Source organism: Hippocampus bargibanti, linkage group LG14 (assembly GCF_051943395.1).
Source record: "Hippocampus bargibanti isolate YZ-2025 linkage group LG14, ASM5194339v1, whole genome shotgun sequence".
NCBI lineage: Eukaryota > Metazoa > Chordata > Actinopteri > Syngnathiformes > Syngnathidae > Hippocampus > Hippocampus bargibanti.
In genome coordinates this window covers 13,151,798-13,166,083 of record NC_142747.1, presented here as the reverse complement: position 1 = coordinate 13,166,083, position 14,286 = coordinate 13,151,798, and the positions used below count along the sequence as shown (strand labels likewise).

The 14,286-nt window shown below is 39.4% G+C and overlaps 1 protein-coding gene across 1 annotated transcript; it reads right to left on the bottom strand.

Moving 5' to 3' along the window:
* Positions 1-3,155: 3,155 nt before the first annotated feature.
* LOC148888382 (zinc finger FYVE domain-containing protein 1) lies at positions 3,156-14,286 on the bottom strand. The gene is made up of 12 exons (XM_089014353.1): positions 14,042-14,286; positions 13,068-13,349; positions 12,541-12,763; positions 11,936-12,153; positions 10,333-10,439; positions 9,259-9,367; positions 9,051-9,148; positions 8,867-8,984; positions 8,574-8,744; positions 6,724-6,916; positions 5,770-5,868; positions 3,156-4,978 (listed from the first exon to the last, which is right to left on the bottom strand). The coding sequence occupies exons 1-12, from the start codon at positions 14,156-14,158 to the stop codon at positions 4,746-4,748; spliced, it is 1,968 nt and encodes a 655-aa protein (XP_088870479.1). The 5' UTR covers positions 14,159-14,286; the 3' UTR covers positions 3,156-4,745.

Genomic DNA, 14,286 nt, shown 5'->3' with positions numbered 1-14,286 from the left:
AGTTGCTTTATAAAATTACTTGTGGTCAAAATGGGGACTCTCCGGACCAAATCGTGAGACTTAACTTGTATGGACTTGTGTACAGATATTCATGCAGTTCCAATTAGTATGCATGGCAGTCAATTCAATTATCTATTATTCTAAAATGTGTTTAACGTGCATTTTCCCCACAAAGCAATGCATGGCAACATTGGGAAATAGACCCTTTTGAGCAAATATCGTTTTTTTTGGGGGGGGGAAGTATCGATGTAGGCGTTTTCTTGAATATTTTTTTAGGTTTATGTATGCATCATTTTCGACTTTTTACCTTACAAATTTCAAAAATGAGTCGTTACTTTATGGACCCATTTACGCACAGTGTGTTCATATGAACGCAGATATATTCATTTTTAAATAATCAAAATAAAATGAAAACAGAGTATCAAATAGGTTCAAATGGTTATATAATTAACAATAAGAAATGTATATATAATTACAGTAAAGTCTCGTTATTTCGATATTCAAGGGAGTCCGAAAAAATATCGATATAACCGGGACTATCGATATATCCGACCCTGTTTGCATGTAATTTTCTCAGTGCGCGCATAGAAATAGTATCGATATAACCGGGACTATCGATATATCCGATATCGATATAACGAGACTTTACTGTAATAATAATGTGGCAAAAAAACAACCTTAATGAATTTGAAAATGAATTTATCTGTGTTCATATGAACACACTCGGCGTAAATGGGTTAATACATCAAGGATTCCAGTGTATAAGGCACACCGGAGTATAAGGCGTACCCCCAAGGAATGGTGTATTTGTTAACTTTTTCCATATATAAGGCGTACCGGAGTATAAGACACACCTTCAATGAATGAACAAAGTATTCCAAATATAATAAATATATAAAACATATAATATATAATTATATATAAAACAAATATTAGGCACACCACATTATAAGGCGCTACAGTAGATCTGGAGTTACGCAATACCTCTACAGGGGGAAATGGAGTCGATGGCTTCTGACAGTAGTTGCGGCTCAATATTACTTCACATATAAGGCGCACCTGCGTATAAGGTGCAGTGTCATCTTTTGAAGAAAATCAAGGCTTTTGGGTGCGCCTTATACACCGGAACATATATGTATAATAATATATATATAATATATATATATATATATATATATATATATATATATATATATATATATATATATATATATATATATATATATATATATATATATATATATATATATATATATATATATATATAATACATTTCATTTATAAGCGCCTTTCAAAACTCTCAAGGACACTTTACAGTCACAGGATATCTTTTTCTGCGGGTGAGCAGCGGCAACCACACGCGCCAGCGTCCACTCAACCCGGTAATAGATAGCCAAATAGATCGCAAATAGATAGAATAATAATAAATAATTACTGTACTTGATATTGTTTGCCATTCCTGAACTCCGTTTTTACTGACACACACACACACACATATATATATATATATATATATATATATATATATATATATATATATATATATATATATATATATATATATATATATATATATATATATATATATATATATATATATATATATATATATATATATATATATATATATATATATATATATATATATATATATATATATATATATATATATATATATATATATATATATATATATATATATATATATATATATATATATATATATATATATATATATATATATATATCATATATATACACATATAGACAGACAGATAGAGAGAGAGAGAGAGAGAGAGAGAGAGACAGATAGATAGATAGATAGATAGATAGATAGATAGATAGATAGATAGATAGATAGATAGATAGATAGATAGATAGATAGATAGATAGATAGATAGATAGATAGATAGATAGATAGATAGATAGATAGATAGATCTCCCATCTGCTGTCCCTTCTCAAGGATTCGCAGTTTTCCTAAGATGTTTTTTCTCTTTTTTATCCTTGACATCCTGCGGGGTATGGGCAGGGAGGGCGTGTCACAAATACCTGTCAACTGTGGGCATGTAAAGCCCTTTGAGACTTTGTTTGTGATTAGGGGCTATATAAATAAATGTGACTTGACCACACCAGAGAAGACGGGGAGAGTTGTCACGAGACTGTGATTGTAAGGGACTCTAAAAAAAGGAGGCAGGCAGAATATATACTGAACAAAGCGTATGAAAAAATGTATCTAATACCTGGAGAGAATGAAAAATAGTCCAACAAAAACAGGGTTCACTGTTTCGTTTTGCTTTTCCCAGAGCTGTGAATTTTACATGAAATAAACAAAAAAAACTGGACACTTGTAAATATGGGTTGTTGCAATATATCTAAATGCATTTCTTGATTCTGCACTATGTACAGTCTTGTTTATAGAACGGTTTTTGCACATCTACATTTGCACAGTATACAGTTGACATTTTTATTTTGTTATGCTTAGAATATCTTGTTTTCTATCCTTTCACTCCCACCCCAACCCCATCCCTCTTCAATTGCTGCTGTGGACTGCAAATTTCCCCATTGCGGGACGAATAAAGGTATTCTGATTCTGATTCTGATTCTGAAAACATACATAAATACATAAAGATGTATTCACAAAGAGAAAACATACCCACAAAGTGCAGAGGTATTGAATTCCATCTGGCCTTCCTGTGTGGAGTTTGGATGTTCTCTTCGCGCTTCAGTGGGTTTTCTCCGGGTACTCCGGTTTCCTTCCACTGTTCAAAAACCTTCATGACAGGCTGATCACACACTCCAAATTGTCCCTTCGATGTGAGTGTGAGCGCGACTGGTTGATTTGCCGGTATGTACACCGCCATACATGATAATGATAGTGCCTGAAGCAATGATAGCAGCTGAAAAGACAACAGAGGCTCGCGAGGGGCAACAGTGGTGTTAGCACTATATGAACAGATATGCAGTAATACTGTATTAGAAAAACAAACAAACCAAAAAAAGGTGGTTTGCATTTTCCACTTGCAGGAAGAAGGTGCCTTGGCTTCAAGATGTTTTATCTCTCTCTCTACCTAGCAGAAGCACTTCTGCCGTTTTCTTGCATGAAATGTTAACCAGACTGGCTGAATGCGACAGACTTAATTACACACATTTGTTCCTATTGTCAACGCCCTCCCAATGCTACAGCAGACAGTAATTACAGTGATTAATTACATGTTCTCGCCTTTTTCCAGCAAATTTCTCACCGTTAATCCGACAGGCTTTTTCATTGAATGTCATGTTGATATATTAGATGCAAGTGAGAAGGTGTGTGCATGTGTGTTTACTGTCGGGCATCCACCTGTGGTCAGCATTCATAGCCCCAACCCAAGGTCGAAGTAAATGCATTTGGTGCACGGCGGCTCGATTTATCGCGGATTTTGAAGGGCATAACACAGGGATGAAGTTGGCATTTACTTGGATAAAGGACTGTACACACGCAAATGGAACATATTGAGAGTTTAGCTTTCCCAAGCCAACAGCGTTATCCTCAAGTTATATGTTGGCTCCACATTGGGTAAAACAAAAAAGAACACCACAAACGTCCACCACCAGTAGGGAATGAATGAAAATCCGTTTGATAGAAAAAAATTAATTTAGGTGGCATCGAAATCAGTCGTTCGCTTAGAGCATCTACTTTGCTTCGCACACCCTGAACGATGTCAGATACACATTGACTCAAATATTTCTTCATCTTGTTTGATTCCCTGCACTAGGAATAAGTTACCATATATTTTTACAAATAGGACTTCATCCTCAAAGAAAGCCCCTGGCTGATATTTATCAGTTAGTTCAACTCACACGGTGGTAGGATGTTATTATTCTTGTAGCGCCCCCGTGTGTACATATTATGCAGTACACCCATGACCCAACAAGCAATAAATATTCCAAAAAATGCACTTGGCCTTCCCGATACAACAGGCACCTACGATACGTTCAAGTCGAGCGCCCAATTGGAAATTGCTTCTTAATAGATAAACAATATTAATGAATGAGACAATATGTGTGAGGTTTTCCGGAACGTTGGGCGACTGGTGAGCTAGTCCGCCTCATGGTGCAGAGATGTAGGGTTTAATTCCAGTCTTTCTGAGTGGAGTTTGCATGTTCTCCCCATGCCTGCGTGGGTTTTGTCGGGATAAAAATGAATCTGACATCCCTGTGAAAGCCTCGCTTTCTCAAGCATAGAGGGAAAGCTCAAGCATTTATTGGAAAGAAATATGTCACGGACACAACACAGTCACATATTTCTTCAAAGGCGACTGAAACCGTTTTCCGTCATCCATCAATTTAACCTTCAAGGGTCTTCACATCGGGGAGACGTCTAAACGCATGAACAATAAAATCCCCTTCTGTGATTTTTGTACCTTGCAAGATACAATGCGAGGATATATCAAGTTTCTGCCATGTTTGAGAATAAAAGGCATTATTGCAGTCATTGAAAATCTCACACCGCTTCTTTTGTGCTCTTTTTTTTCTACAGGTACCTTGGCGTGAGACTGCAAGCCATCATGATATTTTAATGGAGACAACTGAAAGGAGCGGAATTGTGCCGTCGACACGACCGATGATCAGTTTTGCCTCTACGTGAAGTGGAATCAAAAGGCAGATGAGATGAGAAAAAAACCTGGTCCTCGCCCATCGCCCGATAACAAGTCTCTTTGGACCCACGAGTTGTCATCTAGTTCGATTGGGGACGTGGAGCCTTACTTTATAGACTATCGGTGCTGCCGTAGCAGTTGTCACACACTCTTACCGGGTGGTCCCAACCTCTTGACGGGACGGGCTTCATGTGTGAGGAACAGGGGCCGCAGACCCCTTGACCACAGGCTCTGCAGTGGTGCTTGGGCATGACCGGAGTGAAGACTTTGGAACACTGCTGGCATTGAGTGATGTCCTGGTCCGGGACCCAGTAGTCTGGTCGAGCCACATCCTTCACAAAGCCTACAAAATCAATCCAAAAATGCATTCATTATTAAGTAGATAAATAAATAGCTGAATAAATAATCAATTAAAAATAAACAAATAAACTGTGATCCTAAAAAAATGAATGGATGGATAGAGATAAAAAGGGATAGAGAGACACAGAGACAGAGAGAGAGACAGCGAGTGAGAGACAGAAAGAGAGACCTACAGACCGACTGACCGCCCAATCGAAAGACCGACACAGACAGACAGATCAATAATAAATAAATAATAAATATATTTAAGATATAGCTAGCTAGCTAGCTAGATAGATAGTGTGATAGATAAATAAAGGCATAACTATCGTTGAAAGGAACATTATAGAAAATTGACTTCTTAATTGCTTGTGTTCGGGTCTCTTCACAGCCATCAAGATTATTTTGTCATTCTAATTCTGGAAAATGTATCAGTGTACAAACATTTCAGCTATGCCATGTACAAAGATCCGTACAGTAATTGGCAAGTTAAATTTGGTGGTTTAATGTTGTCTCCATGAGGGATAAAAAAAACATTCACATTGGGGGTTGATCACGTGGTGATCATCTTTCGGGGATGCGCACTTTACGCCAATCATGAAAATTGCTTGTTTGTAATTAGTTTGTCATTCTTTTAGTATCTCTCAACTTCCATAGTCATTTGCTACCTCTATCCTGGTATTTTTTGTGAATATGTTGTAATTATCAAATTTAAAATGAGTGAATAATGTCATCAAAATGTGCGACCAAAATACATACGCCATTTAAATGTGATTATGACCTAAAGAAACTCACAGAGCGGGTAGTCCACAGCAGTGCTGACAATGTCTAAGGTAGACTGAGCAACCTCCGCCACCCTGCGAGCGATCAGGCCACGAGGCTCTGCTTTACACACTAAAGACATAAGAAGACATAAGAAAGCCTTTAACTCATTCACTGCCAGACAATGTGCAAAAATGTGTCCACTCAAGTGCCAGGATTTTTGTCATTGTCACTCAAACTCCAGGGCCCACAGAATATTGAGTTTTAGGACTACATATACATTCAATACAGCGTAAGAAACTTTCATCAGAAAAAAATAGTTAATTCCTAAAGTATATCGGTCTGGAGTTATCTGAGATTGAAATGGAGGCGGCTGTCCAAAATACAATGCAATATATACATATTGGTTAATATAGGGCGTTAACAACAGCTGAAGCTGGAACAAAGCGCTAGCATGGAAAAAAGGGAAATGCTGCCCCTTGTGGAAAGGAAAAAACATTGCCACAGGCCATTGCCAGAGGCCATGGCCAGCGCTTTAGCGGCACCCAAACCAGAAAAAAAAACACAACCCAAACAAATTCGGGAATGGCGCTCTACGTCAGAATTTCAATTCCTGAATAAATTAGTGAATGGCAGTGAATGAGTTAATCGTTCCACAATGGGGAAATTAAATTTACTAATAGAAAAGAGAAAAATTTAAACGAACCTTGTAATTATATCGCTGAGCAGTCAAATCCTATCTAATGTAATCAGTACTAACATCATACAAATATTCAACATCGGGGGGCAGCAACCTATGGCAAAATTATAAATATCGGATGGAAGTTATTTATGTATCTGGGGGTGTGCAAAAGGCATCCTAATCAGATACCTGAGCCACCTCGACTGGCTCCTCCCGATGCAAAGGAGAAATGGCTGGACTTTGAGCCCCTCCCGGATGATGGAGTGTCTTACCTTAGCCCTCCAATGGGAGGTGGATGTCTTTACCTTGACTGTTGGCTTCAGGCGGTCCTCCTTGACGATAGCAGGCCACACACACCCTCACAGGGCTGCTACCCCAACCCCTCTCCGGCACTGGCATCCTGTGGCTAGAACACAAGTGGCAGAAGCCCTCGCCACATGAGCGACAGTGGTGCTTCCGTTCTGCCTCCTCAAATATTCGTTGACAGCCATGACAAGCCTGGTGAGCGCAAATGAGGAGAACAACAGTTATAACTTTAAAGGACAACAGACACCCCTGAACAAGATGTGTCCATAATTTGTAAAATCACTTCAAAATGACTTCGACTGAGCTCATCTTACAAAGATTCCACCGCATATAGCTATCTATGTTTTACATTTTAAGACTCGCGCTGAATATTCAGGAAGTCTTGTTTTCGAGTTGATGACGATCCCCTAAGTGATGTCACGGAGGGAACGCCCGTGACAGCGACACACAATGCATTATGTGTACTTTTTTCAGTCTGAAAACAAGTGTTGATCGTGAAATTTGAAGCAAAACTACATAAATAATGGGATGGTGAATCGTTGTGTGTCGCAGCCAATTGCGGTAACACGCATAAAGAAGTCATAAGTTTACACAAATTCCCAGCGGACAAATCAGCCCATTTCCAACGAAGCTTCGCGTCATCTTGTGCATTTTCTGGGCGCTACATTGGAGTCCAGACGCCTTAAAATGATCCGGAAGGACTTCTATAATCGATTGCAAACATTTATGCTTTCCTCTCCAGAACTATTTGAATCATATTCAACTGGGTGAGTAACAAGAAAGCATCTTCTCCGAATCTCAACTCTCTGAAGCCATTGTTTTGATTCTGGAGCAAGTCAGTGTGTGACCAATAGTGACGTCACTAACAAGAGGGCGGGATTTTCTAAATCTGCCCAGTTCCGAGCTCATTTTGTGGCAGTTTTGGGTCACTAGATGCTTGTTGTTTTTCTGATGTCAGTTAGGAAACAAAAATATGGTGTCGGTTGACCTTTAAGCTTGTTGGCAGTGGTTTATATTGTCTTTTTATATTGGATTGGATTGGATTTGCCTTTATTAGTCTCACAGGGGAGAAATTTACATTTCACAGCAGCAAAGTGATGAAACGAATGAAAAAAAGAAATACATGAGCTGCTGGAAAGGCAGCCGCTCTCGCGGCGCCGTCTTGAAGTCAAAAGAACAACAAAAAAAAAAACTAAATAACTTTATATCTTAAGTCATTCACTGCCATTCACAAATTTATTCGGCAATTGAAAATATGACGTAGAGCGCCGTTTCCGAATTGGTTCAGGTTTTGTTTTTTATTGTTTGGGTGCCGATAAAGCGCTGGCCATTGCCTCTGGGAATGTTTTTCCCTTCCACAAGGGGGTAACATTTCTCTTTTTTCCCCCAATAAGTATGTATGGCATTGTATTTTGGACAGCCGCCCTCATTTCAAGCTCATATAACCCCAGATCCATATACAGTAAAGTCTCGTTATATCGATATCGGATATATCGATAGTCCCGGTTATATCGATACTATTTCTATGCACGCACGGAGAAAATTACATGCAAACAGGGTCGGATATATCGATAGTCCCGGTTATATCGATATTTTTTCGGACTTGAATATCGATATGACGAGACTTTACTGTAATTTAGGAATTAATCCTTTATTCTGATGAAAGAAGAGAGTCTAATGTTTCTTCCGCTGCATTGAATGTTTATGTAGTCCTAAAAGTCAATATTCTGAGGTTCCTGGAATTCAAGTGACAATGACAAAATCCCTGGCACTGGAATGGACACATTTTTGCACATTAAGACTAAATACTTCTCATTTACACTTTGGTTTGGGTTTGTGCGTTACTTACTGTGATCTCTGTGTTCGGTCTCCAGTAGGGTGGCGCTACTTGATCAGTGAGCCAAGAAGTGACAGCTTTGGTGGGGCCGCTACTGTATTCGGACACAGATTGGATCATATAGTTCATCCCATCCAGGACCCTCTGTGCTGCATTCTGGTGGTTGGTGAGGAAATTATCCGACTGAAGACACACAGACAGTATTTTACAACAACAAAAAACGTGAAGTAGTACAAGTTATCAAACAATTTAGAGCATTTTAAAATGTCATCTTGATTTACACGAAGAAACTATTAATTACTTACATCCTCCCAAACGTGTTTCACTTCAGAACGCACCACGCTGCTCTCTGGGTCTTGGTTTCCTAACCAGTGTTGTCTGCTGCGGTAGATGACGCCACAACTGGAACACTCTAACACGTAGCTGAAAAAAGAAGTTGCCAATCAATACAAAAGGAGCGATGGGAGGAAAATGTCAAGAGGAACTTACCCCGACCAGGCAAATTTGGCAAGTCCAAGCCATGGGTTGTCAGAGGACGCCGAGGTTTTAGGAGCAACGGTCACCTCTCTGCCACCTTCATAGCACTTCTGGTGGGTGACATGAAAAAAAGATTAAAATCCGTATGGTTTCAGATAAAGCGCACAATATTTTATTCAATTCATCAGGTGATAATACTGATGCTAAGGGTTTATCATACCTTACAGATAAGGACTTTGTTGTTGTACTGGTGTGTATACTGGCATAGTCCATCTGCCATGTGAGGGACTCTGTCTCGCAAATGGTTCATTCCATTCTTGCAACGAATACTGGAGCCCACACAAAACACGACACAGCTCAGAACAACACAACTGTTTTGCAAGAAAACTGCTTGTTTGAACTGCACTGTGGCGCCCAAAAAAAAAACAAAAAAAAATAGCTGGGTGACCAGTGACCACTTTTTTACATATTAGTCTTAATCCTTTTGGGCAAGTGTTTTAGAGTAGGTGGGATTGACCTGATACAGCTGAGCTAGCCTTGGCCAACTATAATGCTGTACACGTCGACATCCCGGCTCAAAAGAGGGTGCAACTACATTATCTCGGTTGTTTATTTTTATTGCTCTTCTCTCCAGATTGAGTTATACAGGTTACCTTTAACTCATTCACTGCCAGACATGTGCAAAAATGTGTTTACTCTAATGCCAGGGTTTTTGTCATTGTCATACAAATTCCAGGACCCACAGACGATTGAGTTTTAAGACGACATAAATATTCTATGCAGTGTAAGAAACCTTAGACTCTCTTCTTTCATCAGAAAAAAATAGTTAATTCCTACATTATATGGGTCTGGAGTTATCTCAGCCTGAAATGGAGGCGGCTGTCCAAAATACAATGCAATACATACATATTGGTTTATATAGCGCTTTAACAACAGCAGAAGGTGGAACATGGAAAAAAGGTAAATGTTGCCCCTTGTGGAAAGGATAAAAAAACATTGCAAGAGGCCTTGGACAGCACTTTATCGGCACCCAAACAAGAAAAATCAAAACCCGAACAAATTCGGGAATGGCGCTCTATGTCCTTTTTTCAATTCCCAAATAAATTCGGGAATGACAGTTAATGAGTTAATAGGAGAACCTTTTGAAATGATTTATCCTTGTCTCTTGATTCTCTTAAAACCCGCCATATGAACGGAGTGTGTGGATTTTTTTTTAATCAATGTATGCTTTTATGACTCGGTTTAAGTCCTGTACAGGAGGGAGAGTGTTAAAATGGGTACATAACTGCCTTACTTGCAACTCAGGCAAACAGCAGAGCAGGTGAAGTATTCGTCTGGGAAGAAGGTGTACAAATTCAGCTTATCATCTGGTAGGTCACCACAGAACCGTTCACTGAGGGCCTGAGTGTACAAACACGCAGAATAACAAAACATTGTTAATATTATACACAAACCATCAGTACTATTTGTGTGTAATGAATGTAGGGATGCATCCGGGTTGCGCCCTTGCGCCATTGATGCATTTTGACAGCAACTGGCGCAACTTTGTAACTCCACTGCGCCAGCACCGGTGCACGTAAATTACAATTGTCGCATATTACTACATGAGCTGTTAAAATAGCTAAAGAAATAACTGAAGTTAAACAGCAATTGAAAACTGTTTGTTTTCTTTCAGAAGTTCTAACTTTCACCGTGATCCGCTGGAAACTGCCAAAAGAGATAATCGAATATTCATTTACCAATGATGCATTGCAGTACTTACATCGAAAAATATCAACAGAGATGGTTGCAGTGTGGAGTGAGATAGGAGTAAAACTCTAAAAGACATTCAAAACAAGCAGCAAACAAATATATTATCATTTTTTTAAGAAACAACAAAGGGTAGTGACAATTTGTCTCAGCAAACTGCAGTTAATGATTCGAATTTACAGGATAATGGGAGTAATTTCAGAGCTAGTGCGGCACATTGGAAATCTTAAAAGCAAAGAAATTTGTTCAAGGAGACACTAGTAAGAAATCGATGAAAAGGTTTCTTCAGCCGTCATCTGTACTTCTTTGAAGGTGTCGGACGTTTCGCTTCTTATCCAAGAAACTTCGTCAGCAAACTAAAGTCTTACTGGCAGTTTAGGCCCTTAGGGGTATATATATATATATATATATATATATATATATATATATATATATATATATATATATATATATAGTAAAGTCTCGTTATATCGATATCGGTTATAGCGATAGTACTACTTATTACGATACTATTCCTATGAACGCAAGGCGAAAATTTACATGCCGCAGGATCGGATATATCGATAGTCCGGTTATATCGATATTTTTTCCGATTCCCGAGAATATCGATATAACGAGACTTTACTGTATATAGGGCCTAAACTACCAGTAAGACTTTAGTTTGCTGACGAAGTTTCTTGGATAAGAAGCGAAACGTCCGACACCTTCAAAGAAGTACAGATGATGGCTGAAGAAACCTTTTCATCGATGGACCACTCCTGTACGACTGAGAGCTTACACAGACTAGTCAGAAATATTGTGCTCAGTCTGTCTTTTCTGTAATACTGTAAAATATCAAAATGGTTTATTTTACATATGAATAAATTATTTGAATTGAACTCAAATGTTATATACAGTATAAGAAAAATACATTTTAGTCAAATAATGTTTTTTTTAAAATTGCAATTTAGAAATATCCTGCTCCAATGAAAGTATTTTGGTTTATTTCAATCAGTTTTGTACATTCTAATTCTGCAATGTAGTTAAATCAGGCCCATCAATTTTAGGATTTGGCCCCCTTTTCAGACACAAGGGGGCCAACTGTCCCATTTTTTAAATTTCCCAGATGCATCCCTGTGTGTATTATTACACTAAGATGCACTGCTTACCTCCAGTGCACGAAACACTATTCCGGGATGGCGGGGTGAACGCGTGTGAGTATTCTGCACTTGTTGTCTGAGAACCCCCAGTAGTTCACTGTAGTCGGTGGGAGGCGTGATGGTTTGGGTGCCGATATACTGGATTGAACTGAAGGCATCAGTCCCCAAGCCCAAGTCATGAAACCGCCTCTGGAGTTGCATGTCGGCATGGCCGGGCACCTTTGAGTCTTAACGACACATGAGAACAGTGTTTTTATCTCCTGAAAATGGCCGTCTGTGTCTCACTGACATATTTGTCAAAATGTGAAAGCTTCTGCGCATTTGACAGGCTGTAATTTGTGACATTGCCACATAATGCAACGGCAATTCATGTTTTGAATCACTGCAAAAACAGTGACCGAGGCTTGCCACTCTGAAAAATGTTGCGGCCTGTGTGCGTGCTTGCACAATTTGGTTGATACCACCCCCATTCCAACCCTCGCTGTTGTAATGGGGGCGAAAAGGGACGGGGTTGTATTGTACCAGGCCAAGCAGAGTGGCGCAGTGTGGCGCTGTTCGAGGCCCATGGAAAAGCAGCCTAACATACAACCTTTAAAAAGTTGACTTCAGTTTACCATGGCCCAGCAGCTGCGTGTGTGTCGTCTCCTGGAAGACAATGACGGCAGGTCCAAGACATGAGAGGGGCACGTCCAGACCGCAGCGGCTTGACAGGGCTCGAAGCTCGGAGGTGAAATGTTTCAGATAGGCCCCCGAGGCACTGCTCAAAAACTGGAACATGTCATTGTGTAGACGCTCGGCTCGCGTTCGATAGATTACTATATCGGACACTGCCAGGACCTGAAAGAGTAGAGATAAAGTACTAATCAATTACAATGCAAGCCAAAGGACAACGCAAGGAATTACAAAGAAAACCCTTACATGTCATAATTTTGTGGCTCGAATGGATTACTTCTATTTCCATTTATTTCAAATGGGAACTGTGTATTGGATCTCATTCGATTGTTCAAATGGTCATTAGGTTGTGAGAAGTCTTGTTTTATATCAGCACTAAATCCCAGTTAAATGTCATTCAAAAATAACTATGTGATGTAATAAATAACTATGTGCAAAAGTCATCCTAAAATCAATTGTGTGCAATTACCTTGATTAGAAGCCTCATTCTCTGATTTTGATTGGCAGCTGCTCCCAACAAGCCCTCTGTATCCAGGGCAACCAAGCTGAGGGAGCGATCATAAGCGGCCCAAACACCCACCGTACAGGAGCTGGAGGACTTGGAGGTAAAAAACACACTCTCGCCATTGAACAGGACGTGGTTTAAGGTGTGTGACTTGCCGTCACCGGTGTTCCCAAAGATGGAGAGAACTTTGACACCATGCACAGCCGAACAGTTGAGTCTTTCAACAAAATCTGATTCATTGTGGACCTGGAGGGAAAACAGATTTCAATGTTTGAATGCAATTACTATATTTGAACAACACAATCATATATCTCAATCTAATGATACCCATTATGTTTGATGCTCAGTTTTGGATTTAGACATAATCTGCATAGAAAAACGTGTGATTGGCAGTGTAACAAACATGACAACCATCAATGGAAGATTTTTTTAATTGCTCCTCATTGACCTTCATTGAAAAAAAGAGCTGAAAGATGACAGGAAAGTGGACAGCATGTTAGTATTTTAGAATTGATCCAAACACGCTGCCAAAACAACAAGAGTTCATTTGTGGCAAGTAATGGAACGTTTTTGATTGGCCAAAACTATTTCTGCAAATAGAAGCCTTCTGTAACTTTGATCGATCATTTCGATTCGTGTGATCGTTGTCCGAAATAGAATGATCAACAAACGGTTCCCTGAGGTCAGAAGGGCTGGCTCGATGACTTAGGTGTTTCTATCTTGCAAAACAAAGTCGTTCATCGAGACTTTCCCAGAAATGTCGTAGTCACAACATAGTTTACATTAATTTTAACTTGACCAAGTGACGATCACAAAGGGTAACGTGAGAGCTGCATCAACCTGAAAGGGGATTTAATTAACAAACGCACCAACAGTTGTTTTCGATTTGGTTTCTTTAGCCTAGCAGCTAATTGTTAGCGATAGTTAGCTGACTTCACCTGCAGGTTTTCCTGGTCATCCACCAACAGGAAGCTCCGTACAACGTCGGGAAGCTTCTCTGGTCGCATTGGACAAAGTGATATTTCATCCATTGATGTCATGAGCACTTCAGACATCGTTGTTCGTTGAGTTAATACATTTTCAGGACGTTCGAGGGTAAAACAAAACAAAACTTGAAGCCCCGACTACAGTCCTGGCGTCAACCAAAACAACAGCGCGTGTACGCAGAGCTGAAAGAGGAGCA